This window comes from Panthera tigris, chromosome B4, assembly GCF_018350195.1.
Source record: "Panthera tigris isolate Pti1 chromosome B4, P.tigris_Pti1_mat1.1, whole genome shotgun sequence".
Classification (NCBI taxonomy): Eukaryota; Metazoa; Chordata; class Mammalia; order Carnivora; family Felidae; genus Panthera; species Panthera tigris.
Window position 1 is genome coordinate 126,199,881 of NC_056666.1, and position 26,496 is coordinate 126,226,376.

Sequence of the window (26,496 nt, forward strand, 5' to 3'; positions counted from 1 at the left end):
CGGCTGTCTGATACATTCTTGTTACTATTTTCATTTTTATAGGTAGTAACTTATCCAGGGTTACACAGTACCGAGAGGTGGACTGTGGTAGATGGTCTTTAAAGATGGCCACCATATTAGCCTTGCACTGTTTTCTCCAAGAATGGTATCTCAGAGAGAAACAGACTTCTATCTTTTTTAGGTCACTATTCAGATCTCTGTTAGGGTAGCTGAAGCTGTATCCTAACCAGTAAGGTCTCCAAATATAGCCATTTTCCAACTTCTATTATGTCTGTCTCTGTAACATCATCCCTGCTCACCCATCGTTTACAATCTTACTGTCATCCCACTAATTGCTTTCTTCTTTCAGTTATCAAAAGAGTCTCCTAACTGAGCTGGTCCCTACATTCAAGACAATTTTGCCTTCTGGGGAACATGGGGCAAAGTTTGAGGACATCTTTTGCTCTACAACTGAGAGGTTTCTAGTAGCATTTGTGGACAGACCAGGGATGCTGCTGAACATCTTACAAGGCACAGAATAGTCCTCCACAACTACGACTTACGAGGCCCCAAATGTCAACAGTGCCAAGGTTGAGGAACTCTGATCTAATATATATCCCCCGTACTTGACCAGTGATAGATTCACATTTCAGATCTGACCTATGCCCCTTGTGGTGTACACCATTCAGACTCATGGCTTCCTATCATCTTTTGAACGGCCTGTCTACACTTGGCAGAAATTCCAATTATTTTAAGTCTTGCCTTCCCAAGGAAGGAGTTCAGACTCTCAATCTCATTCTCCTTTGTAGCCAGGACTCAGACATGGGACTCGATCTCCCTCAAGCAGATGCATCCCTATGAGCCTTTGATTTAGAAGTGAGCAAAGTGAGGAAACAGGTTCTTTTGGAAACCTGGCATTTTGTTGGTGCAGGAGGCTGCAAAAACATGTGGCATATGAGGGTGGCAGCCATTCCACAGTGGTTCCTGTCAGGGTGACAGTTTCCTCCGGGGCCGGGTGGGGCAGCAGCAGCAATCCCAGTCATGATAGTTTCCTCATCAGGCCAGTTCTGCAGCGTGGTTGAGTTCCATTTCTGGAATTATCCAGGAACCACTTCTTTAGTCCTCCCCCAAATTCCCTGAGCTATCCAGAATCCTTTTAAACATGTTCCTTTTCTTCTTAGCCAAAGCTAGTCTCTATTGCTCAGAAGTAAGCAACGTCTGATAAAGAATCCTCTGCTTAAAACTCTTCATTGACTTCCCAAACATTCTAGAATGTGTCCCAAATCCTTTGCTCAGTTCAAGGCACTTCTTTATCTGAGATGTACACACTGTCCTTCTCTTTGACCACATTGAGCCACCCTGGTCCTGCCACCCTTCCTCAATCTCATATTCCTTGCCAATCAAGAACCCTACTGGCACAACCCTTCTCTATGTACCCCTGTGCCCAGCATTGTTCTGATCTCTATCATAAACAAAACACTTATTATGCTCTACTACAAGAATTGACTCACTCAGCTGTTAACTCTGCACCGGTAGGAACATGCCTTTTCCGTTCTCTGAGACCCCAGCACCTGGGATAGTATCTGTCAGAAAGTCGGTGTCCAAGACGTGCTTATTTAATGAAGGTCAGGATGTGGACAAGTACTGCCACCTAGTGGAAGAAACTTCATTTGACTCTTTTATTATAGTTGGGACAACCGGCTATCATACAAAGATGAGATTTGAAGATTCTCCAAGGTATCATCATCATCATCATCATCATCATCATCATCACTGTCAGACCCTCAACGGTAGCGGGCCTCCCACGTGGGTCCCGATGATCCCTGTCTATTGGTATTCATGCCTTTGGATTGATCCTCCCACACTGACGGGTTGGTTAGAATGACAGAAGTGATGTGTGACTTCCGAGGCTGCATCACAAAAGACATGGTAGCTTCTGATTTGGTCTCTCTGGGATCACGTGTTCTGAGGGAAGCCAGATGCCATATCCTAGGGACACTCAAGAGGTCTGTGCCGTGAAAAACAGGCTTCCTGCCAACGGGACTGTGAGTGAGCTTATCCTGCAAGCAGGTTTTCCAGCCTGAGTCAAGACTTCCGACAAATGCAGCCTTGGCCTGCATCTTGACTGCAATGTCACGAGAGACCGAGACAGAACCACCCAGCCACTCCATGCCCAAACTCCTGATGTACAGAATCTACAGGACCATAACTGTTCGTTGTTTTAAGCTGCTAAGCTTTGGGGTGACTGCTATGCAGCAGATTACTACTATACCCTCTGATTTAGACGGACTAAAAGCTGTTTCATATTTTGCAGTAACACGAGGAAACTACCAGAGCCTGGGCTCAACCTAAGGCTTCTCAGAACAGATGCCTGCCGCTGGAGCTGGGCGCCACGGAGGAAGTGCGGTAAGAACCAGGCACGCCTGGGCCTTGCGGAGGGGCGAGTCACATACTGTGCAGCCTTTCTCTCGGCGCTAACATTCTCCACGCACGCCCGGAAGGGGTCCGCACGGCCCGGCCGCAGAATAGCGGCTACCATCGCCTAGCTCGCTCGCCGCGGCAGTCTCGACGCCTGCGCATTGTGGTCCTCCCGCTCCCAGGCGGCGCCGTTGCGCGCCGAGTCATCGATCGCATGACGCCCAGCGGCCTGGGTTGGCGCAGGCCGCCAGCCGCCCGCTCGCCGGGTGGGCTCCAGGGGGCGCCCTCAAGAGAGGGGCGGGGCGCTCAAGTTCCAGAGACCGGCCGGCAGGGGCCGTGGCGGGGCCTTCACTCCGCTGCTCCTCGGCACTCCTACGGCTCCGGTGGTTGCCGCTCCGGGCCCGCCGCCGCGCCGTCGTCACCGTCGCCGCCACCGCGTCCGGGCCTCCGGGCCCTACCGCCGCCGCCATGAAGCTACGGGTCCGGCTGCAGAAGAGGACCTGGCCGGTGGAGATGCCAGACGCGGAGCCGACGCTGGGGCAGCTGCGCGCGCACCTCAGCCAGGCCCTGCTGCCGTCGTGGGGCTTCAGGTAGGCGGGGGGTGGGGGGGTGCGCCCGCCCCGGGGCTGTCACGTGATGCCGGGCGACAGCGGGGCTTAGCGGGTCCGGGACTGTGACGCGCGCAGGCCGGGCGCGGCGCGGGCGCTGGGGCTGCAGCTCGCCGGCTCCCGGCTCGCGGAGGACATGGCCCGGCGTCCCGGGGGCTCCGTTCCCCTGCAGGGTGAGCCCTCGCTTCCGCTTCTGGTGCAGAAGAAACCAGGGACGTGCCGGGGCGCAGACTTCTCGCGCCCTTTTAAAGTGTGAAATTGGAAATGAGGGGTTTGGTGTGGGGTAGACCTCTCCAGGCTCTCTGGGATTTAAGTTCACCGTCCCCAGCTGTCGCAGTATTCCAAGGGAAAAGTCTGGAAAGTTCTAGAAGTTAGAAACCGGCCCTCCGTCGAGGCCACCTGTGAGCGGGCCGCTGCTGGGGCCGCGGTAACCTCGAGGCCGCTTTGAGTGCTCACGTGCTGGGCTGCGGCGAGCACTTTGGCTTGCCCTCCGCAGAGTTTTACAGACTGCGGGCGGTCGGCATTTGTCATCTCCTTTTACTTCCCTGGGCGAGATGTTGTGTTTTTGCCAAAACTAAGATAAACGTTGGCCTTGGGATGTCCCTGGAGAGCTTGCAGTTTGGGGACAGTGACATTGAGAAATTAAGGATCAGATTTTGCTATTATGAGGTTGCGAACGAGATGGCTTTGCTTCCAAGGGAGAATTTTCTGGGGACAGTAAACTGGGAGTAGAGGGACAGAAATAAGGGTAGTCCTTTTCCCTTGCTGAGCTAGCAGATTTGGAATTTGAGTGTGCTAAGAAAAAATAAACGTGTTTGCTGGGGCTTTTTAGGTGAATTGTTCATAAGAAGACCTTTCTCTTAATTAAGTGGATCCTTTTTATAAGACTTACATACTTTCATTTGGGGGGAATTCAGTAAAATGAGGCCATATTATGAACTTCTCACCCTTTCATTTTTCAGGGTAAAACACCATATTAAAAGTAAGGCTGTTTTTCTCCAAATTAAAAATGAGGGTGTTGACATAATAACTTTTGAACATTATGTTAAGTGACATGCCTGCTATTTATTGGTGTTAAAACCTAAGCGTTTTGTATGCTGGTATCATTAGCCCACCAGACAATTTCAAAAGTAACTTCTTTCTAAAAGATTTTTCATATATATGTGTATATTTATTATTATTATTTTAATTAGGAGAGACCGTCTTGAAAAGACTATTTATCCAAGAGCCCAAGTTAGTTTCTCCTTTGGGTTTGTTTTTACAGTTGAGGCTGGTTAACTGGAAGGAATGTAAGCTTCAGCTTGTGAAAGTAAATTTGTTCTTCTGAAAGTATTTTGTAATAAATAGGCAGTTTTAAAATACGTCCCTGTGACATTATTATTTTTAAAATGTCTTCTCTGAGCAAGTGGATCTGGGATTGCCATAAAATATCTTTAAAAGGCTTGGTGTTTCTAGGATGGCTTTTCCTGATGGATTTAAATATTTCTTCAGTTTCAGAACACCAGTTTTTGATTCCTCCCCTGGAAAGCTCTATGTTACTTTAGAAATAGCTCTTCCCTTTTTCTAAAGGTTGGGGTGGGGGGAAGGCCAGCATTTTTATTAATGACACAGTTCTTTAGTTTTTCTACAGGGAGATGTTTGAATGAGTATTAGATACTAGTTAAAAAAAAGCCACACTTTTGCTGTGACAGAAGACCCATAAGAACATAGTTCATTTGAAGTGTGTTTCTTTTTTTCTGCTGAAGTCGGGATGGTGTTTTTTGGGGCATCTGGCAGATGTTCAACATTCTTTGAAAACAGAAACACAGCTACTTATTTTCTGATAAGCAGGAGTAGGTTCTAGAACTTCAGTAATTTCTCTACCAAAGGTACTTTAATTGGTAAGAAAAAAATGTACTTGTGAAAGAAAAATGAATTGTGAACATTTGTGAAAATGCAGCATTGTAAGAATAAATAGAACATGATTTTCAAAGAACTTCATCCTTGGTTAACCTCTCAAAAAGTTAATGAAGTCAGCATTGCTGAGTGTAAATGTCTTGTAAAAAGTTCTGCAATAGTTTGTTAATTACCCCTCACCACTTTGTGGTGAAATGATGGTTATTCTTTCAAATCAGGTAGTCTGTGATGTGGAAGGGATGAGAGTTCATTGCTTCAGGCTAATTTGAGCTCTTAGCTTGTTTAGCAGTGAGTTTTTGGATTTGTGCTATTCTTACTATAAAAGGTTATCAGTAAGAAAGGTGACCTTGTATTTATCAGCAGGAGGGATGTATTTGTACTCATCTTTTTGTGATTGTGAATATTCATTTAAGACATGGGTCTAGTATTTTGGAGCAGATATAAGCTGATTGTCCTGTAAGAACATTGACTAGGTAACCCCGATTTCAGTTTCATTTTCCCAACTACTCTTTATTGGTTGCGTTTATTCCATTAATACTTTTATTTGCCAAGAGCTGGAGATACAGTTTTGAACTAGATAGATGAGATGCCTGATGTTATGAAGCTTAAATTCTGGTGGTGGGGGTGGAGGAGAGATGGTCAATAAATATGGAATTTTCACATAGTAATGTTACAATAAAAATAAAACATAAAATGGAGTAGAGTGGTAGAGGTTAGGCAGAAGGCATCTCTGTAGAGATGGCATTTGAATTGAGACAGAATGATGAGAGTCAGTCCTTTGAAGATCTGGAAGAGTAAATGCAGAGGCCCAGAGGTTGCAATGAGGTTGATCTATTTTGAGAAACAGGATAGAAAGCTTATGTTAATAGGGAACAGTAAAGAGAGGCTGGAGAAGATAGGAGAAGTGGGTAGGGGTCACATGGGCTTTGGAGGCCATGTTAAAGATTCCATTCCAAGTTCAGATACAAGCCATTGGAGGAGGATTTTGAGCAGAGGAATCATGTGACATAGTTTGTATTTTATTTTTAAAATGTTTAGTTTTGAGAGAGTGCAAGCAGAGGAGGTGCAGAGAGAGAGGGGAATAGAGGATCTGAAGCGGGGTCTGTGCCGACAGCAGAGAGCCCGTTGCGGGACTTGAACCCACAAACTACGAGATCATGGTCTGAGCCAAAGTTGGATGCTCGACTGACTGAGCCACTCAGGCACCCCTCATAATTTTCAAAAGAGAGTATTTCCTTGACTCTCAGATACTGTCATTCTTAAGATGTGTATTGTTTTATGTAACACTAAAGGAAAAAAAATGTCAGTTAAGCTGTGATGTGTTATGAGTTTTAAGAAGCATCCCTGTTTCAAAGATATCCAAGTTACAAAGGATGTAAAGTATGTATCTTAGAATTGATGAAAACATGGATTAATGATAGTTACTGTATCCTATCACCCAGGCTAGAATTGTAGCCATTAGAAATCTATAACTTAGGCACTTGGTGATAACAAATAATTTTGATATTTTTTGTAAAACTTTGGCTTCCTTTTTATTTTTGGTTTGTTTTTGTTACTTATTTCTTCTAGGACTATACCATGTATCTTATATATGTTCCTACTGTATTGAAGGTAATGGTAGCTATGGGTAATGGTAGGTAGCTCTTACTATCCTTATCCATCTTTCTTGGCAGTTCTGATACCCGGTTTGCAATCACATTGAACAACAAGGATGCCCTCACTGGAGATGAAGAGACCTTGGCTTCATATGGGATTGTTTCTGGGGACTTGATATGTTTGATTCTTGAAGATGCCATTCCAGCACCTAACTTACCTTCATCCACAGATTCAGAGCATTCCTCACTCCAGAATAATGACCAACCCTCTTTGGCCGCCAGCTCCAATCAGTCCATCGTACAGGATGAACAACCAAGTGATTCATTCCAAGGACAGGCAGCCCAAACTGATGTCAGGAATGATGAAAATATGGTAGGTATTAACATCAAGATGAGAAAAGGGGTAATTGATAAAGGATACTGAACACCTCGATTGAATTCTGGATCAGGGTAATTATTGTTAGTAGATTGCGGATCGTATTCTTGTAGAAAATTTTTTTTTTTTTTAACGTTTATTTATTTTTGAGACAGAGAGAGACAGAGCATGAACGGGGGAGGGCCAGAGAGAGAGGGAGACACAGAATCGGAAGCAGGCTCCAGGTTCTGAGCCATCAACCCAGAGCCCGACGCGGGGCTCGAACTCGCGGACCGCGAGATCGTGACGTGAGCTGAAGTCGGACGCTTAACCGACTGAGCCACCCAGGTGCCCCTCTTGTAGAAATTTTTAAACTGCTAAATGGTTGGACCATCCGAAGAGCCCAGTGTTTACCTATTTATTTTGTTCAGACACTCACTCCTTCAGATGGTTTGTCCTTTGGCTCCTGTTGTTGCCTCTGAGTTCATGATTCCCAGCCTAGCTTCTCTGGTCTGCTCCACCCATTAAGGCTATATAGAGTCCAGTTATTTCCAAATTGTTTGCAGGACATTTATACCTGGATTTTAAACGTTGTTACTTCAGACTCTGTGCCAACATAAATTTGGAAATATGAACTAATGTTCTTTTCCCAAACTAGCTGCCCTTTCTCTCAGTGGCACCACTGTTTTCCTGAGCTTAAAACCCTGGAATGATTTTTGTCTACTTATATCCAGCCCCTTAACAAGCCCTGTCAGTGTTTCCTTTCCATTCCAGGCTTCCAGTGTCTGTCCTTCAGTCTATTTTCTGCGTTCATCTTTTCCCGACACGGTTTTGACTTTGTTGTTCCCTTGTTCTGTAGTAGCTGTGTGTCCTTGATACACCAGTGCTTACAATTTTTGAGCTGAAAAGTCCAAATATTTCTAACCCTGTCATGCTACAGAGGAAGAAAATGCTGTCCCTAGTCTTTAAGGCTTTTCAGGGCCAGTTTCTGTTCTTCCCTCAGTAAAATGTCACCTGCAGTCAGATCAGAGTCCTTATCATTTTCCCTGTGCCAGCCAGCACATTCATGTGTTTGCGCACATACACACACACACACACACACACACACACACACACACACACACAGACTGGTGACTGCTTCACGTCTTTGCTCTTGCCATTCACCCAGCCTGGAATGCACGGCCTTTCCTCCCTCTCCTGTCTCTGCCCATCTTCCAAGGCCCTGCCAGCCACAGCCCCAATGATCATCTTTAATTTCTTTATCGATCATCTGTATTGCCTTGTAAACACCCCCTTAGTTATTACCCTGCCTTTTGATTTCTTGTGTGGCACAAATGATGAAATTTATTACTGAATTTTTTAATACTAATACATATGCAATCATGTTAATTGTTTTTTGTGTGTATACTTACTACTTAAGCTTAGTTGTTATTTTGGTTTTTTTTCAGGCTTTAAACACTTATGAATATAAGTATTCATTGTGCCTGTAACCTCAATAAGTATAGACAGTTACTAAGAAGAAATGCTTTTTAATAGATTGGTAATATGTTGAGATTTTTAGTAATAGTATATAGAGAAATTAAGCAATTTTAACAAGGCTTTATAAAGCTCAGAGTATTTTTATGATTTTTTTTTTTTTAGGAAGTATTATGTATCTCTGTGTTTCTGTCTCATGGAGGTAATTTAGGGAATAAGTAAGAATACTTAGCTACATATTTAAATTATATTTCTGAATCATCTTTGTTGATAGACGCATTCAGAGATTCTGGTGGAAGGGTCCATTCCTTTTATTTCTGTATACTTATAAAATTGTCCAGTAAGATGGAACTTTTCATAATATATGTGATATTTACTTTACTAGTTTCCTTTTGAAAAATTCTGAGAAATTAATATTGCTTCAAGTTAGTAATTCTAGTTCTAAACGCGTGTTGTTTTGTATTCTCAGACTTGTATAGGGTGACTAAGCTTGTAATCTTGAAGTAAGTAAGCTTGAAATCTCCTAAGTGTGCTTCAAGTACTTGAAACAGTATGATCTGCTCATTAAATGTAGAATGATGTATTAGAAAAGGAAGATAGACAGGTGCCTGGGTGGCTCGGTCGGTTAAGCCTCAACTTCAGCTCAGGTCATGATCTCGCGGTTTGTGGGTTCGAGCCCCATGTTGAGGAGCCTGGAGCCTACTTCAGATTCTTATTAAAATTCTGTGTTTCCATCTCTCTCTGCCCTCCCCTGCTCATGCCCTGTCTTTCAACAACAACAACAACAACAACAACAAAGGAAAATAGATGGGTAAAACTGGAAACAATAGGAAAATTTTACTTGCAAAATTTGAAAATTAAGTGTAATTTTCTTATTTTCATTTATTTGGGAATTCTAGTACCTGTTGAATCTTTAAGGGAAATGGGAATAATGTGGTATCAGACTCTAATATTAGCCCTAAAGTGCATTTTAATCACCTATTGCCATCATTTGTAGATGACATGACAAATGATTTATTTAAAGAGGTGGTGCTGTGGGGTGCCTGGGTGGCTCAGTTGGTTAAGCGTCTGACTTCGGCTTAGGTCATGATCTCACAGCTTGTGAGTTCGAGCCCTGTATTGGGCTCTGTGCTGACAGCTCAGAGCCTGGATCGTGCTTTGGATTCTGTGTCTCCCTCTCTCTCTGCCCCACCCCTGCTCATACTCTGTCTCTCTCTCCTTCAAAAATAAATAAACATTAAAAAAAATAAAGAGGTGGTGCTGAGCATTTTCCTCCTGATTTCCACATGTATGAAGAATATCATAGATATTTCATACCCTATCAGAATGGCTCAGAATGTTAGTGGTTGTTATGGAGTGGGAGTTGGGTTTGATAAGCTCACCAGGGAGTTCTGATACCTTCCTCCCATGGCTTTATCAGTTTAGAGTAACTCTTTTTAAAAATATTTTCTCCACGTAGATTCTCTCCCACACAACCGTCAATAGTAGCAAATGGCCCAAAGTTAGGTATAGTAGATAAGTAAGATGCAAAGCGCTTATAGGCTTCATAATTTTGGTGATAAGTGGTTTTAATAAGTAGTTTCTGTTTGCCTAGAAGTATTATGGAGCCTCTTTTTTTTGGTAGTATGAATTGTCATTGGCCTCTAGGTTTTAACACGTGAATTTGGATCTTTTTCATAAGCCAATAAGGGCTATGTCCTCAGGGATTCTGGAGGAACTGCCTCTTGCTTTTTTATATTTTTCCATCCTTTCATTTATCCTATGTAATTTTAATTTCCTCTGCCCTTTCTTTAATGGAACGATGATCTTGAAGAAACATGTGTTTTGCATTAAGAGTTGAGCACATGCTTAGGAGACAAACTTTCTGAGCAAAATTAATACAAGTAACATAGTTTTATTGAAGCAGTGTATTGTGTCTGAAAGCCTGAACTGTGAGTCTGGAGATCTTGGTTCATTTCAGGTTTTTATTAGCTGGTAACCTTGATTGTGTTACTTAATCTGAGTCAGTTACAGCATGTATGAAAAGGCAACCTCATCTGACTTTACTGTTTTATAGACTTTTTTATGGTACAAATGAGAAGACACTGAAAACAAAACCAAATTATGAAATTTTAAGATACTGTTCTTAAGCATTGGTTCAACAAGCATTTGTTGAGCACCTGCTGTGTGCCAGGTACTGTATTGGGATTAGAAAAGTGTGTGACACGTAGTCTGTTCCTTTTTTTTTTTTTTTTTTCAATGTTAATTTATTTTTGAGAAAGAGACAGAGTGTGAGCAGGGGAGGGGCAGAGAGAGGGAGACCCAGAATCTGAAGCAGACTCCAGGCTCTGAGCTGTCAGCACAGAGCCCAATACGGGGCTCGAACCCACGGACTGTGAGATCATGACCTGAGCTGAAGTTGGACGCTTAACCGACTGAGCCACCCAGGCATCCCTACTCTGTTCCTTTCTAAGCTTGCAGTCCTGGTAGGATACAGGTGTGAAATCAGGAAAGTGCAGTAGTCAAGGCCTTTGCAAGTCAGGGTGGTAGTCTGTCTGTACTGCCTCTTTTGCAGAGGTGGGGAACACTGGCGTGGAGAGGAAGGGGCTGGCAGGAAGTGGGCTTGAGAGTCAGGGATCTGATGAAGTGATGAAGGACCTCGTATGCTAAGGCGTTTAGGAGTTGGGACTTCATTTTCTAGGCCTGCATCTCACAGCATGTCCTCTATGAAACACTTCTTCCCTTGGATTATAAGTAAGTGTTCTGAGGATGCTGGGTACTAGGGAAGGAGAGTAGTGTTTCTTGGCTAAATATTACACACACATTATTATTGTTGGACTTCTCAGAGCTCTGTAATGCCACGATGTATTTTGTGAATGTGGAGGGTGAGGTTCGGTGGCTATAGCATGTAGTATTTTCCAAACTTAATTGATTGTAGACCTCTTTTTTCCTGAGGACATCTAGGGTCACATCCCAAGGCACAATTTAGGGGAATGCTGCGATCTGCACTGGGGAAATACTGGCAAGTTTTAAGCTTGGTTATGGGACATAATTGGATTTTTAAAAAAGATTATGTATGTATGTGTTTTGAGAGGGAGCCCATGTAAGCACCGTTTGGGGGTGCAGAGAGATTGGGAGGGAGAAAATCCCAAGCAGGCTCTCTGCTCACAGCACAGAGCCCGACACGGGGCTTGATCCCACAAACTGTGAGATCATATATAACCTGAGCTGAAACCAAGAGTCAGACGGTTAACCGACTGAGCCACCCAGGCCCTCCCATAATTGGGTTCTTAATTGTCAGAAACTCTCACAGCAGTGGGTGTCTTGGAAGACTAAACGGAGTCAGGGATCCTTGGGGAAGCTATTGCTGGATGTGAAGAGGTAAATGAGTCTAAAGTACCACTGGAGTAGGAGGGGCAGATTTTAGAGGTATTTTGGACATAGATTCAGTGGAACTTTGATCACGACGAAAGTAGAGTTTAGTGAGGTAGAGGGAGGAGGCTAGGTTGATTTCCAGGTTTTTGGCATACTGGCCAGGATGAACGGAGATAAGGAATTCAGGATGGGGGAATAGATTGCCAGCTTATTTATTTAGGAAGGCTCACTTAAAATGTGTCCCATTTCTGAAGCTAATAACATGCTTTGGCTTTGGGCACTAATCCGAGTTCACTTCAGGATACACAATAAACTGTAAAAATAAAAGACTCTTTAATGAATTCATTGATTTGTTATCTTTTTCAGTCGGGGCCTAGCCAGACTTTTGAAACTGAGTCAGTCCAAGATGTTGTGGCTATGGAAGAGGGCACAGGTGCCTGTCCCTCAGAACCGATGCTCTGCAGTGAGTCGGTGGAGGGGCAAGTGCCACATTCATTAGAGGTCCTGTATCACTCAGCCGACTGTTCCAGTCCCAGTGATGCTCTGATAGTGTCAATACATCTGCTCATGCTGGAGTCAGGTTACATACCTCAGGTGAGGCTACAAACAGAATACATTGTGTTGGGGTTTCAGCCTCCCATTGGGGATGGGGGTGTACTAACAAACATCACTAGGGTGTTGTGGAACTCTAGATCTCTATATTAAATGCAGTTGAGTGTTAAATGTAAAGTGCTGAATGCAGTGATGGGTATACAGTAGGCGGTCAATAAACGTTCCCTCTCTCTTTTTTTTCCTTCATTTCTGTTGTCAGTTTTGTCCGTTTGTATTATAGAAGTGGTGGCAATTATGGTAAAAAGATTATGATAATATGAAATGAACTGTGGTCAAGAGTGTGGGGTGGGCATGTCTAGAGGGATGGCTCACTGGATTATTTTTTATGTTAATGGCTTTGAATTGTCAGTAATCTAGTAAGATTCAGTTAGGAAGAGGGACATTATTCCCTTCATTCATTCATTCATTCTCTGTTTGATAAGTATCTACCACTGACAGGTACGGTGCTTTGTCCCTGCTCTCAGGTTGCTTCTAGTCCAGGAGTGGGGGAGAGAGACAGTCTATGAACCATCAGTATATTGGTTAAATTCTAGGAGAGGCGTATATGTATACGGGATGCCAGAGAGTCCTGGAGAAGAACAATTAGAGTTTCTCAAACCTTTGCCTAAGAATACCTGGGGATCTTCCTAAAATGCAGATTCTGATTTAGTAAGTCTAGGGTAAAGCCTGAGATTCTGGATACTCCTACACAATAATAATGCTGCTGGTCTGTGGGCCACATTATAAGTAACAAAGATGTAGAACAATGCGGTGATCATTGAATACCCGCAGCATGCCATGATCTGAGCCAGGAATTAGGATATAAAGATACTGGGACAAGTCCTTGTCCCTAAGGAGTCCATAAGTGGGGGAGAGAAGTAGATAAAAAGAAAATTATAATGTATTACAATAGAAGTGTGTAACAATAGAAATAAGAACAGAATGTTAGGGGATAAAAGAGAGGGAATGACAAACGGGAGTTTTTTTTAAAGGCTTCACAAATGCACTGTTATTTGAGGTATGGTCTTCAATAATGATACTGCTTTGCTAGGCAGAGAAGTAAGTCTTTGAGGAGAGAAATCAATCCCTGTCTCTGATGTGACTTTATCCATTTGAACATTTTGATGGAGGAGAATATATTTAAACGTTTTTCTATCAAAATTTTATTACTAGCTGTAGTAATGATGTGACAGATTTTATTAAGGGGACTGTACGGAATGCTTATTTCCAGACAAGTTAGGGGCCTGTTGGATTTTTAATCCTTTTTGAGAGTAGCACTTCTCTTCATTATTTGTTTCTCTTTCCTTTCATTCCCCAGGGGCCTGAGGCCAAAGCCATGTCCATGCCAGAGAACTGGAGGTCGGGCGGTGTGTATAAGCTGCAGTATACACACCCTCTCTGCGAGGGCGGCTCTGCTGCTCTCACCTGTGTGCCTTTGGGAAACCTAATTGTCATAAATGGTAATGGAGGGCTGTCGGTTTACCAACACTGACATGTTTCCAGACTATAGCTGCTTCAGTGATTGGCTCTCGTGATACAGTTGCATCTTTCTCAACTTTGTTGAGTCTCTAGGCTGCTGATACCCCGAGCCTGAAAGGTTGTAGAATGTGTGGGTAGATGTTTAGGCTGGCAGCCTTCTCTCTCCGGGCAGCCGTAGCCTTCAGCTGTCTTAACCTTGCGATATTATTGCTGTGGGGAGTGTTGTGATCTTTGAAGTGAGATGATCTATTACATTCGACCACTTTGTGCCTGTGGGTGACTTTTTTATGTTTTTTTTTTAACAGAGATCTCGAACTGAGAGATGGTAAGAGGTGAGATTGAGCTGGGGTCACTTTTTATCCCATTTGGCGTCTGAACAGTAATGCATAGAAACACTGCTAAGCACCACTTTAGTATGTGTGTGCTTGATCCCTCGACCTGCAGGAAAGTCACTCTGACTAGTTTCTTTTTCTAGTTCTCTTTCATAGTGGCAGTTTCACAGGGATAGCAGTGCCTGTATTTGTTTGTATTTCATTTTCGCTCAGAGGCCACCCAGACGTCCGTACATCTACCAGTGGTCTATGGAATAGTCTCATAATCACGTGTTCTAGAGAGCCATTTGAGTGACTAGAATCTTTCATTTCCGTTCTGTTCTGATTTTTGATTTCTTTATCCTTCAGCTAGCTAAGACAGCATGGTGGGGTTGCAATGGCTGCATTTTTGTTTTTTCAGTGCAGCTCACCTTTTGTATAGCAAAGGCAGTTGCTTTGATGCCTCGTGGTTTCCTGTGCTCTGTGGCACTGGTTCCGCCAGGATGGATGAGTGAGGAGCCTTCACGGAACGTGTATTGCCGCATACAGCTTGAGCGGCACCATGTTCTTCTGTTGCGTTATCAAGGTCCCTTCTGAGAGTTTGTTTGAAACATGTTTGTTCTGCAGAAATTTACTTTGAAAGCCACTCGCATACATGGTCATGATCTTTGAAGTGAAAGGTGGTTCCATGTCCCCTGCAATGTAATTTGTGGTATTTCCTTTTAGTCACTAGATTCCTTGCGATGTTCCATAAAAGTCTCAAATTTCAGCTTTACCAGTATTGGTGGTATTCTGTGCCGGTCAGAATGTGTCTGATGGCAGGTGGACTAGCCACGTGTCTTCAGCGACTCATCACGGTTAGCAAGCACGCCTTTCAGTTGGGTGTTCTTACACACAGAGAGCCAGCAGTTTCTGCCTCCTTGCAGGCGTCCTGCCCCGTCACATCCTAATGTGCGAGGTTGAAGCTACCAACTTCATTTTTGCCTCTGTTTCTTACAAAAGCACTTTAACAACGCGTGTGATAATCTCTATTTACTAGTTTCAAGATATATAACATAAGGAGAATGGCTGTTAAATGTCTCAAAGATATCTGAGTTTCTGGTATTTTGTTCTTTTATTGCTCCTGGCAGATCAGCTACTTGCAGACTTGTGTGGCAGCCAGCCATTCCAGGCTTGGTTCTTTGAAAAGGAGCAGTGTGTCTTTAAGTCTTTTCCTTCGCCCAAGACCTCCTGCTCAGCGCACATGTGCACGAGCACGTCACTGGCTCTTTCATGGCATGAGATGAAGTGAGCCTTTGTATATATGATTAAAATGGAACCTTCTGGTGGTGTCAAGAATATTGGTCCTTTGGGTCTAGAAAGAGATGATGTTGTGAAAACTAGCAGGATTCTTTTAGTAAACAAGGCAAAACTCATTGCCAAGGATTAAATAAAAAAAATGGAGTCTTTGGTGACCTTGTTGGAAATAATGGTTTTATTATGTTTAACTGTCTCCTACTAACCTTGCTGCGTATCTTTCAATGAGTAATACACTGTTGTTGGTAATACCTACTGGATTTTATATAGAAGTGCATACTCTAGTTTTTAGAGGTGTTTGTTTTAGAGTGATTTTACTTGATGTGATGGCAGGTTTCCACTTTGGACTTTGTTGTGAGGGAAGGAAATGAGTGTAGAGCAGTTTGTATAGTGTGTCCTTCGTATGTTGGGACAGGGAAGTGCAAGCCCATGCTAGATAATGAAGGCAATTGAGGAACTGACAAAAATGATTTGTCTCTCTTTTGCTTATTTACAGCTACACTAAAGATTAACAGTGAGCTCAGAAGTGTGAACAGATTGCAGCTGCTGCCAGAGTCATTTATTTGCAAAACAGAACCAGGTAACATAAGTATGGTTGAACTTTTGGGATGAAGCTTTGAGAGGTTTGCTTTAACAAAACTAAATGGTAATGTTTGAGTGACTGAAAATTTCTGAATGAGAGTAAAGCAAATTTAAGACAGTGTTGCAGAGTATCTGTTTCTTTCCTGCTTTCCTCTTGGAATGCTGAATTATATTTATGCTGCCATTATGGAACGACACTAGTATGTAATTCATTACTTATGATGTTGATGCTTCATAATTTATGAATTAATCTTTGGATTTTTCTCGTATTTAATCAGTATGGAGAGGATCTGCATTTTGTGGAAACCATACAGTGCAACTTCATTATTGAAGATTATTGGAGGAAAAACTACTCAGAATGTTAGTTTAAACCAACATAGATTTGGTTGCTGTTTGATCAGATTTACCAAAAGTTTACATTCTAGGCATGGTTTTTTTTTTTTTTTTTTTTAATTTTTAACGTTTATTTATTTTTGAGACAGAGACAGAGCATGAATGGGGGAGGGGCAGAGAGAGAGAGAGACACAGAATCGGAAGCAGGCTCCAGGCTCTGAGCCTTCAGCCCAGAGCCCGACGCGGGGCTCGAACTCACGGACCGCGAAATCGTGACCTGAGCTGAAGTCGGACGCCTAACCGACTGAGCCACCCAGGCGCCACGACATGGTTTTGCTTGTATTCTGTAAGATTACTAATAGATGCAAAGACAAGTTATCCTTTTTATTTTTTTAGTTAAATTCAAAGTATGAGAAGCAGGTAGGTGGTTGAAGGAGAGGAGATGGGTGGAGAGAGAACTCACATCTCTAAGCGCTTGTTTTGTGCTGGACACGTGCCTTGACAGATGCTATTCCATTTCGTCTTTCTAGTAACTTAGGAGGGTTTTGAAATCTAAATGTGGTGTCATGGGGTGGTGGCATTGGCAGTGGTGTCTTTAAGGGAAGGCTACCTAGAGCTAGGTCTTTGCTTTGAAGGCCTAGAGACTGACTCTTGTTAGTTTCCCGGGCAGATCAGGCCGAGTTCTGTGAACATCCATGAACCAAAACTGATGGGAAATGGGGACATCTGGATACATATTTATAATGATCTCTGGACATTTAACATCATACTGCACCAGTGTTTCTTAACCTTCGTTTTCTTATCCATCCCTTGAGGAACCTTTGTAGAAAATCTGTCCCCCTTCCATTCTCTTCCATGAAATTTTAATACTGTAGATATATAGTGTATTTTTATTTGTGTACTGTGGCCCTTTGGAGGGTCACAAACCAATGGTGTAGCTAGGGTTTGTTTTGTTTCTGCCTTCCGAGAACCAGTTTTTGTCCCATTGTGGGTGGCACTGCCCCTGTTGAGGAGCATGAACTAGACTGATAAATGTGTAAAGATGTCTCACCATTGGGAACAGGAAAACTTGAAATTCTTGGCCACAACACTGTTTCTCTCCACACTAGGGAGTACTTTGCTATGGGGGCTAGAAATACACTCCACTCCACAGTAGTGGAGGTTATTTATGCCCATTTTACAGATTACGAGACAAGTCTAGAGGAGGTTAAAGTGCTTCAAAGTCACAGAGCTAATAAATGGTGGAATCTAGAATTGGAATAGATTTGACTCCTCAGACTATTTTTTAAAAATAACTTATAGGAATGTAGTTTAGATTCGTATTCTTTTTTATTTTTTTTTAACCTTTATTTATTTTTGAGTGACAGAGCATGAGTGAGGGAGGGGCAGAGAGAGGGAGGGAGACACAGAATATGAAGCAGGCCCCAGGCTCCAAATTGTCAGCACAGAGCCCAGTGAGGGGCATGAACCCATGAACTGTGAGACCATGACCTGAGCTGAAGTCGGACGCTTAACCGACTGAGCCACTCAGGCGCCCCCAGATTCGTATTCTTTATGTGGTTTTTGTTAAATAAAGAGAAGGGAAGTGAAAGGCAGAAGAAAGTTCATACTGTTCTATTACAGTAAGTTTATGGGCTGTATTAAATATTTTTAATACAGTATTTTTATGTTGGGTAGGGTTATGCTGCCCATTTGACAAGTAATTTTAGTTACTTTATACGGTGGCTTTTATAGTAGAGTACCTAGTATATACTTATTTAAATGCATATTTGTTTGTTTTTATTTGTTTTTATTCTTGTAAGTTTCTGATTACTTTTGTAATAGATAACCGAAAGAAAAAACTTGTTAAAAAAATCGTTTTTCACACTGAAAAAAGGCCATATCCAAATTGGCTTTTTAAATATCTTGACATTTGACTTCAAGTCAAGATTGTAGTTCGTGTGACAAGGATTTAAAGTTTAGCTGCATCTCTTTTCTTGTTTGTTATCAGTCAGGTGATAACATCATAGTGTTTTGTTTCTCAGTGGAGTACCTAGTTACAGAATGGGGCATAGGCACTGTGTTTGGTGCTTTACGTTAACCATTCTTTGGTGCAGGGTAGTATGTATCCCCTTGATAAAGGTGAGCAAACAGGTGCGGATCCGAGGGTTCAAGGTCATACACCTGGTCACAGTACAGCGGAATTGCAGTGGGAACTTGAGGTCGTATTGGGCAGTGCTTCCCATGCTGCACTGTGCAGGTGAATCATCAGGGGATCTTATGAAATTGCAGGTTCTGATTAAGTAGGTCTGTGGTAGGGCCTGAGATTCAGTATTTCCGAACAGTTCCCAAATGATGTCAGTTCTGGTGATCTGTGAGCCACAGTCTGAGCAGCAGTTTAGTGGCTAAAGTGAGTGTGTTGGAGCCAGACTTAGGTTTGTACCCTGCCCTACCACTTACTCTGAAGCTTTGGGTGGGCTTCCATTATCTTGTCCTGTTTTTAAACTGGGGGTCAGAGTATGTCTCTCTTAGGGAGAACCATTGATGTGAAAGAAAGCTTTGAAGAATGTTTAATACACTTGGTGACACTTGGTCGTCATGTGACAAATACTGTTCTACTTCTGCTGGGATCCGGAGAGTGGTTCCCCACTGTACCCCCAGTGCCTGGACACTTTGGGCAGGTGCTCAGTAAATCATGGTGTGTGTACAGCTCTCTCACCACAGTTTTTCCTACTATAACTGTAGTCTGTGAATCATATAGGTTGGGTACAGCTCTATTAATTTGAAATCATGAGATTTTTATCTTTACATCTAAGATTGAGTTTTCAGAGCCACACAGCATATAGTACTTCTACTAGAGACTTTGGTTCACGTCTGTCTATATAAGAATTACTTATGAAAATTTACAACTTTGATTTGTTTGGCAGAAGTAAAGGTTACCATTTCAAGTTTTGCCACTTGATTTTGTTCTGAGTTTTCATTAAAAAAAATATTCTAGGGGAAAATGTGGCCAAGATCTACAAAGATCTTCAGAAGCTCTCTCGTCTCTTCAAAGACCAGCTGGTGTATCCTCTTCTGGCTTTTACCCGACAAGGTGAGAGACGACAAATGATCACAGGTCAGATGGCTGGAAAGAATAGTAAAAGTTTATGTCTTATGCTTGTGACCCTGACATATGACTCTTGCCTCTTTTCCCCTAGTGAAGTTATGTTCTTTTAAAACTAAGCTTTAATGTTAATTCCTCAAGTGTTATTTACTTCTTGTGTGTATTTCGACAACATTTTGGGCATGTCTTTGTTGTAACTCTTCTTCCAGTGTATCATAAGTGTTGATATGCATTCTTTCCACCTCCTAAGGTTTTAGATAACCTTGGAAGCAGGGACTATGTCTTAGCCACTTTATTCTCAGGGCCTAACATAGGGTCTGGTCCATAATAGGTGTTTGACAAATATATAAGTAATGTATAGTCTGTAAATTAGGTCTCAGTTTTTTGTTTTTTTTTTAACATTATTTCTTGGGGTTCTATGCTAGCTCCTTTGGATATTTACATGGATCTTTATTTAGTGCTAACAACTTTGAAGGGGATTTCATCCTCATTTTATAGATGATGAAACTAATTCAGTGAGGTGTATATTTCATTCAGAATTCTTATGTTGGCTCTTATTTGTGGTGTAATAAATATGTTAAAATCTCAATGACTTAAAGCACTTTTTTCTCATTCATATGCATGCTGTGTGTGTGGGGGGGGTGAGTTTTGGCTGAAGGAGTAGTCCTTCTTCAGGACATGGTCTCCTTGGAGCAGAGGGTAAAGAAGGCCCAGTGACCGAGCCACACGGTGGTTCTTACAGCTTTTTTGCTCGGAAATGATACGCTACATCCACTCACATTTTATTGGATGCAACAAAATGGCCAAGCCTGATGGCAGTGTGGCCATCAGGGGAAGCGTAATTATAAGCTAGAAAATGAGAATCCTCATCTACCACGATCCCTTAGCTGGAGAAGAACTTCAGGTTTATACATATAGATATGTGGCTTTTATTTGCCATTTGTATGTAGGGATCTTGTATTTTAGGTGTCCAATTGCATGTGCCTAGGCTGCTGTCACCATAGTTTTCTTCTTCATGTGCCGGTGATGGAAGGGAAATATGTGAATTTTAAAATGCTTTATTGGATTTTGATGGTCTTAGCTAGTGGAGATTAGTATCACAGATATTTAAAGGAGCTAATAAATCTCATTTGATTATATGTTATTATTTTTCCTTCTTGGCTTGCCTCTGATATTTATCTACCTCCCTTTTTTTTTCAGCCTGCTAGACCTCAGAGAATAGTAATTGCGAACACTTGAGTGCTTGTTATGTGCCAGACATTGTTCTAAGCACTCTGTATATATTCACACACTTAATTTTCAACTGCATGAATTAGGTAGTACTCCTAACCCATTTTACAGGTAAGGAAATTGAATGGTAGTTTAAGTAATCCAAGTGTCCAAAGGCACACAGCTAATAAGTAGCAGCATTGGGAACCAGTTTTAAAAGCCAACAAAGCATCCATTTTCTGTAATTGAATACAGAAGTTTTTGTTGCATTCATCGAATACTGCTCGAAACAAAGGCCATTGGCTAATATTTGGAAGTTGTCATAGCGATTCATTGGTTTGTATGAAAAAGTATTTGTTTTTCCCCTAAAACATAGAGGGAATAAGGGACTTAGTAGTAGAGCAATATAGCCAACCTGGGGTTAAAATTTTGTTGTAGGTGATGCACACTTGGGTAATTGAGACTACCATCTAATTTGTCACTTAGGAACAAGTTGGTAACTTCCGTTAAATATGTGGGGAAAGCCAGATGTTCTTTACTCACTACCTGTTCTCTTTTTCTTTATAGCGCTGAACCTACCGGATGTATTCGGGTTGGTGGTCCTGCCGTTGGAGCTGAAACTGCGGATCTTCCGACTTTTGGATGTTCGTTCTGTTCTGTCTTTGTCTGCAGTTTGTCGTGATCTCTTTATTGCTTCAAATGACCAACTGCTGTGGAGGTGTTTATATCTGCGGGATTTTCGAGGTAATTGCCACAGTGACATGTTAACAGGAAAAGGACTCTTTCTTACTGAGGTCTTAATTACTCAGCTTGCCAAAAGTTTTTAGTTGTAGGCTCTTTGTCTGTTTAAGAGTTTCAAGTAATCATAACTTGCAGCCTTTTTGGAAGGAGATGCTAAGCCTCATATACTTGTGCCTATATCCCGAAAACGTCGCATTCATTTCTGTGTTCTGTATAACGCAAATATCCCCATAGACTGAGAATAGTTCAGGATAGAAAAATTTCAGGTTTATTCTCTTAGATCATCCTCCATATCTGACTCTGCAGTCTGGTGTATTTCTAAACAACGTCCATGGCTGTGACCAGTGTACCAGTTAGGAGCGCCCTGCTTGCTACCCTGTGGTATGTTGCTGGGGAAGCTTTATTTCTGTATAGTCACATTTATGATGACCTGGTGATTGTTGCAGCAGTGATGGCAGTGGGACTTGGGGATGGAGAGAAGTTACCCCAAATGTACAAGCACTTTGCCTTTTGTATCAAGATTTCCGGATAGAAGCCTAGTGCCCGATTGTAGAATTTCTTTTCTGCGTATCAGTGTTTTGTTTTGTTTTTTAAACTGGTTTGACCCTGGAGTGGGTCATGAAATCAATATATTGGGTCATTAAAAAAAAATCAGTATTTTTTTTACAAAATAGGAGTAAACTTCTATTTCAGTATATGTATATGTAAGTATATACTGCATTGCATTGTAAAAAAATACTTGTGGTTCACATCAAAAAAAAATTGATGTGCTATGTATAACATCTTGGGAACTGTAAAAATCTTGGTAGATCCCCTTCGTTTTTGTTTTTTTTTAATAAGAATATTAAGTAGAGTCATTAGGATTGTTAAAGACTTTTTTCCTTTAAAACCTCAGATAGAAGAAGTGAATGATCTGGTCTTTCATATTCCTCCTTGATTTCTTTATGCCTCTGCAGAGTTCAAATGTTATTTTGTTCTAGGAGGCAGCAAGTGTCATCTCAAATTAAAAAAAAAAAAATTATAGTCGAAATGAAAAGACAAAATGACCAAAGTATATAGAAGAACGAACCAAAAAACAGGCTATGATAAAAATAGGCATAAAAACCTTTTTACTTACATACTCAAATTTGGATTTAAAATACAGTCAGTCTCTCTCTCATTTCCAGATTATGGTCCACAAGCTCATCTGTAAGCTGTTCAGATCTTATAACGAATCTCCCTATGGATGTAACGTCATAGGAGCTTTTATAAAATCTTCCTTCCATGCCCATATAATAGCTTCTAGGGAAGATATCTCTTTTATCTCAACTCTTCTTTAGATTTAAGTTGAAGAGGTTTCTCTTTCCTCATTTCATGTATTTCAAGTAAATGAGTATATTAAAAAATACTTAGTTGTTGCAGTCATACTGATGAAAGTTGGGAGAAAACAACCCAAATAAGAGAACTTCAAGTCAGCTTTACCTCCAGTAACGATGGGCTGCGATACAAAGAGATGGTCACCCAGTGTCGCAGAGATTTGAGGTTAGAAGGAGCTGTCACTCTCAGCTGAGACTGGCGGAGGAGGCGCAGTGCAGCGTGGGGCAGTTGAGGAAGAGATAGCAGCCACCCGGTCCTCCATATTCCCGAGGGCGTCACCAGTTGGTGTCCTCACGAGCACAGAACGGCAGCAGCTGCCTTCTGCCAGCAAGAGAGGTCTGTGTCGGTGCAGGAGGGTTACAAGGGATGCAGCGTGTTGTGAACAAAGGATTCCTGTTCCTGCGTGTGCGTCATGTGTAAGCTTCAGTTTCCTTAGGTCAGAAGCAAGATTGCTGTTTAACCTGGATGAATGAAGCATTTTAAATTCTTATTTTTTGTTTTTTCTTTGTAGATGGTACTGCGAGAGTTCGAGACACAGATTGGAAAGAAGTAGGTATTTTTAAATATCAAGGCTAATGTTAGTATTAGCGCCGAAGCAACTAGTGAATTAATACATTAAGGCCATATTATCATTTTTGTTATGATGTAATGAAATCTGCTTTTATTAAATTTATTGCTAATTTTCAGTAAGTGAAAATATTTTTAACTTTCATCTTAGACTCAGTCCTTATTTTCTTGTGTAATTACACAGGAAAAGAAGTCTTATTAACACAGCGATTGTTTTTTGACTTTACTTAATATAAAACATTCTTTCTTCCTCTGTTGCAAAACAATTTTTAAGCTGAGTTTTTGTGAGAGAGTGGTCTTCAGCTGTCCAGCCAGTTGGAACAGTGTATGCTTGTTTTATGTACAGACGCCTACTCTAAAAGACACTGACAGGACTGAGAAACGGGGTGGACTAGAGAAGGGTCCTCAAATGTGTCCTGAGTGAACAGCATTGTTCCTTAGGAAGATGTTCTGTCCTCTGAAATGGGCTTCTATTTTTTGTTGCTGTTTAAATTGAGATCCTTTAGGAACATGATTCAGGTGAAGAAGTGAATTTAAATGCTGCTCCCCTTCCCCCCAGTACCTTAACTTTATATTATGTGGCCTGATTTTCTCAACAGATATTTAAATTTTCCACTTTCAAGAAAGGTGGGCCTAAAATCGCATATTAGCTCAAGAGCTGTCGATTGCAGCCTTGAAAGCACATTCCACTCAGTTATCCTTCCTTTGGATTGAGTATTTCCCTGAATTGGCACAGTTGTTCAGTTGCAGTGTGGTTAAAGAGTACAGTTCATTCGGCATTGTGTTCAGAGCTACTGCCTTAGTCGTGCAGATGGAAACTGGTAAAATTTCTGTTGTGTGCACTGGTGTCTTTGCTCCATAGTGTGGGAAGAGGAAAGTGTAGATAAAGCAGTGGAAGCAAATTGGAACTTTGGGGAAACATCCAGATCGCTTACCATATCTTGTTCTTGTGTTTCTACAGCTGTACAGGAAGAGGTACAAACAAAGAAAAGAAGCTCAGAGAGGGCGGCATGTGATGTTCATTCCATCGTCGCCCCACCCCCTCCCATTCTACCCCAACCCCTTGCACCCCAGGCCTTTTCCTCCCAGCTCGCTCCTTCCTCCGGGAATTATTGGTGGTGAATATGATGAAAGACTAACCCTTCCTTATGTCGGGGACCCGATCAACTCACTCATCCCTGGGCCTGGGGAGACACCCAGCCAGTTCCCTCCACTCAGACCACGTTTTGATCCAGTTGGCCCGCTGCCAGGACCTAATCCCATCTTGCCAGGGCGAGGTGGCCCCGGTGACAGATTTCCCTTAAGACCCAGTAGGGGCTGGCCCACCGACAGCCGGCTGCCATTCATGTGATTGATTTGTAATCTCACTTCTGGGGCTTGTTTGGTTTTTGTTTTTTAAAACTGCAGATGTCATCTTGTTGGGGGTGCTGATCTCTAGTGTGTTCTGAGTGCCATGGTGAGGAACGCACACAGTGGCCTTTCGGTAGATATATCTAAAGCTCCAGAGGTGGTAGGGCCCAGAGGTCACTGTATGACCAGGTTGGCTTTGGAAATAGTTGACTACTGACCTCCCCCCCCTCTGAATTTCCCTCTAGGATGAAGGTTGTTCACTGATAATGTTCTGCACCAGATTAAAAAAAATTAAGTATAAATTATATGGCAATCTTGACTTTTATTACAGAAAGATAATGGGATAAAATACTCAGAACAGCTTCACAACATTACTTGGCAATTTCAGAATGATAGAGAACCTATTCAGGGTCATCAGATTGTTGCACTTTTTTTTTTTTAATTATTTTTTAGTTACACCCTTTCTCCAAACAAAACTGTTTGCAGAAGCATGATTTATAAAATGAATAGAAGCCAAGAAGCTAGGGTGGGTGCTTAGACACCCACCTGCTCAACCCACCTCCTTTCTCTGCAGCTCTTTCCTGGGCTCTGTGATGAAACTTCTGGGCTCTGAAGCAGCATTTTTGGACAACTGTGGGGTTATGGGGACTCTTGTTTCTGGCTGCTTCTGGAGTGGAGTTACGATTTTTTTTCCTTGTGTTTGCAACGCTTGGTACCTAATTTGTAATCTAAATAGATGACCTCTTTCAACAAAGTTTTCCTGCTTTGAGTGCTGGTCAAGTACTGTTCTTCAAAGTCGCCTCTTAACTACTCTATTGGAAGAACATTTTGCTTTTAAGATTTAAAATACACAAAATTCAAGATTTATTCTTCATACAAGAAAAAGGCCAAACACAAATGTCTTATCTTACAGTATAGAAACATGCTATCATGACAAATAAAAATCTGAATCGCAACCCAGGAATAAAACACTATTATATCTGCAGACAATATTTAGGAATATTGCCGATGTCTTCCTCCTTTTTAAAAAATCTGTTTTGCATATAAGGAAATGGCTTGGAATGTTATATGCTGCAAGAATATTTTGAGTCCTACATACACGTGAAGGTATTTTTTTTTTTTTTGCTACACATATAGTCTTTATTTCCATCACAGTGAAGAAAATTCAGTCAGTACTAGGATTTTCTAGAGGCCATGTCACCCTTAGTAGCTTACTGTATATAGGCAAAGGATTGGGGCTTTGACATTTCTTTCTGTGGTATTTTGTAATGTCTGAGCTATAGGACAGCTTTTTAAACAGTGTCCACTAGATGCTGTGTGGCTTTAACTGGGTCTGGGCTGAAAGAATCACCTGAAGCTTCGGTGGGCCCAAGTCCACCCTTCTCTACTTCTACATCCCTCCGTGGCCATCTGTGCTGTTAGGTTTGCACTGTGTGGGTATGTGTGCGGCGGGAGGATGTAGTGATGACCAGAAGCACCAAATCCTGTAAAACAATGAGTCTGCCAAGTGTCCTTTTTGAATGGTTCTCGAGAGGTCTGGGAACTGCTGGTGTCCCATGGATGTGGGTGCTGCTTTCTGGCACCTCACCTGGGACTTCCTGGCCAGTGCGACACATCTCTTAATTGAGAGTGTGTGCCACACGCCTAACTCCTCCACAGTTTGTTCTAAATTCTTAAGACAGCCTCAAAGCTTTTCCTCTTGGACACCTACAGTTATGGTTAGAAGCTTGTAAAACCCTACATTCTCTTCATTAGGCTGAGACTGTGGAGCTTTATATATTGCTGGTGCGTCACGAGCATGAAGTCATGGTTTGGCAGCAGCACGTCCCCTGCGCGACTCTGTGACCATCGCTGAGAATGTTGTGGAGGCAAGCTCGTTGAGAGCGCCGTGGTAAGCGTTTTGGGAAGATGCGGT

The 26,496-nt window shown here is 42.1% G+C and overlaps 2 protein-coding genes across 12 annotated transcripts in view; one reads left to right on the plus strand and one right to left on the minus strand.

Annotated features, from left to right (window-relative positions):
* The window catches only part of BPIFC (BPI fold containing family C), a 54,181-nt gene extending 51,663 nt beyond the window's left edge, over positions 1-2,518 (minus strand). For 4 of the 6 annotated variants that reach the window (XM_042993130.1, XM_042993125.1, XM_042993126.1 and 1 more), the window contains exon 1: positions 1,491-2,086. The gene's annotated coding sequence lies outside the window, so the exon portion shown is untranslated. Of the gene's footprint in view, positions 1-890; positions 1,071-1,490; positions 2,087-2,432 lie in introns of those variants that run through there. The other 2 variants (XM_042993124.1, XM_042993127.1) reach the window with 2 other exon arrangements.
* A 219-nt stretch (positions 2,519-2,737) lies between these two features.
* FBXO7 (F-box protein 7) overlaps positions 2,738-26,496 on the plus strand; it is a 36,645-nt gene continuing 12,886 nt past the window's right edge. For 3 of the 6 annotated variants that reach the window (XR_006220213.1, XM_042993121.1, XM_042993120.1), the window contains exons 1-10: positions 2,738-2,987; positions 6,575-6,869; positions 12,048-12,275; positions 13,591-13,732; positions 15,855-15,938; positions 19,251-19,346; positions 21,135-21,311; positions 23,176-23,213; positions 24,193-24,206; positions 26,337-26,472. Coding sequence is in view for 5 of the 6 variants with exons in the window: in XM_042993121.1 (XP_042849055.1) it covers positions 2,866-2,987; positions 6,575-6,869; positions 12,048-12,275; positions 13,591-13,732; positions 15,855-15,938; positions 19,251-19,346; positions 21,135-21,311; positions 23,176-23,213; positions 24,193-24,206; positions 26,337-26,436 (1,296 nt within the window). In the remaining variant the exon portion in view is untranslated. Of the gene's footprint in view, positions 2,988-6,574; positions 6,870-12,047; positions 12,276-13,590; positions 13,733-15,854; positions 15,939-19,250; positions 19,347-21,134; positions 21,312-23,175; positions 23,214-24,192; positions 24,871-26,336; positions 26,473-26,496 lie in introns of those variants that run through there. The other 3 variants (XM_042993122.1, XM_042993118.1, XM_042993119.1) reach the window with 3 other exon arrangements.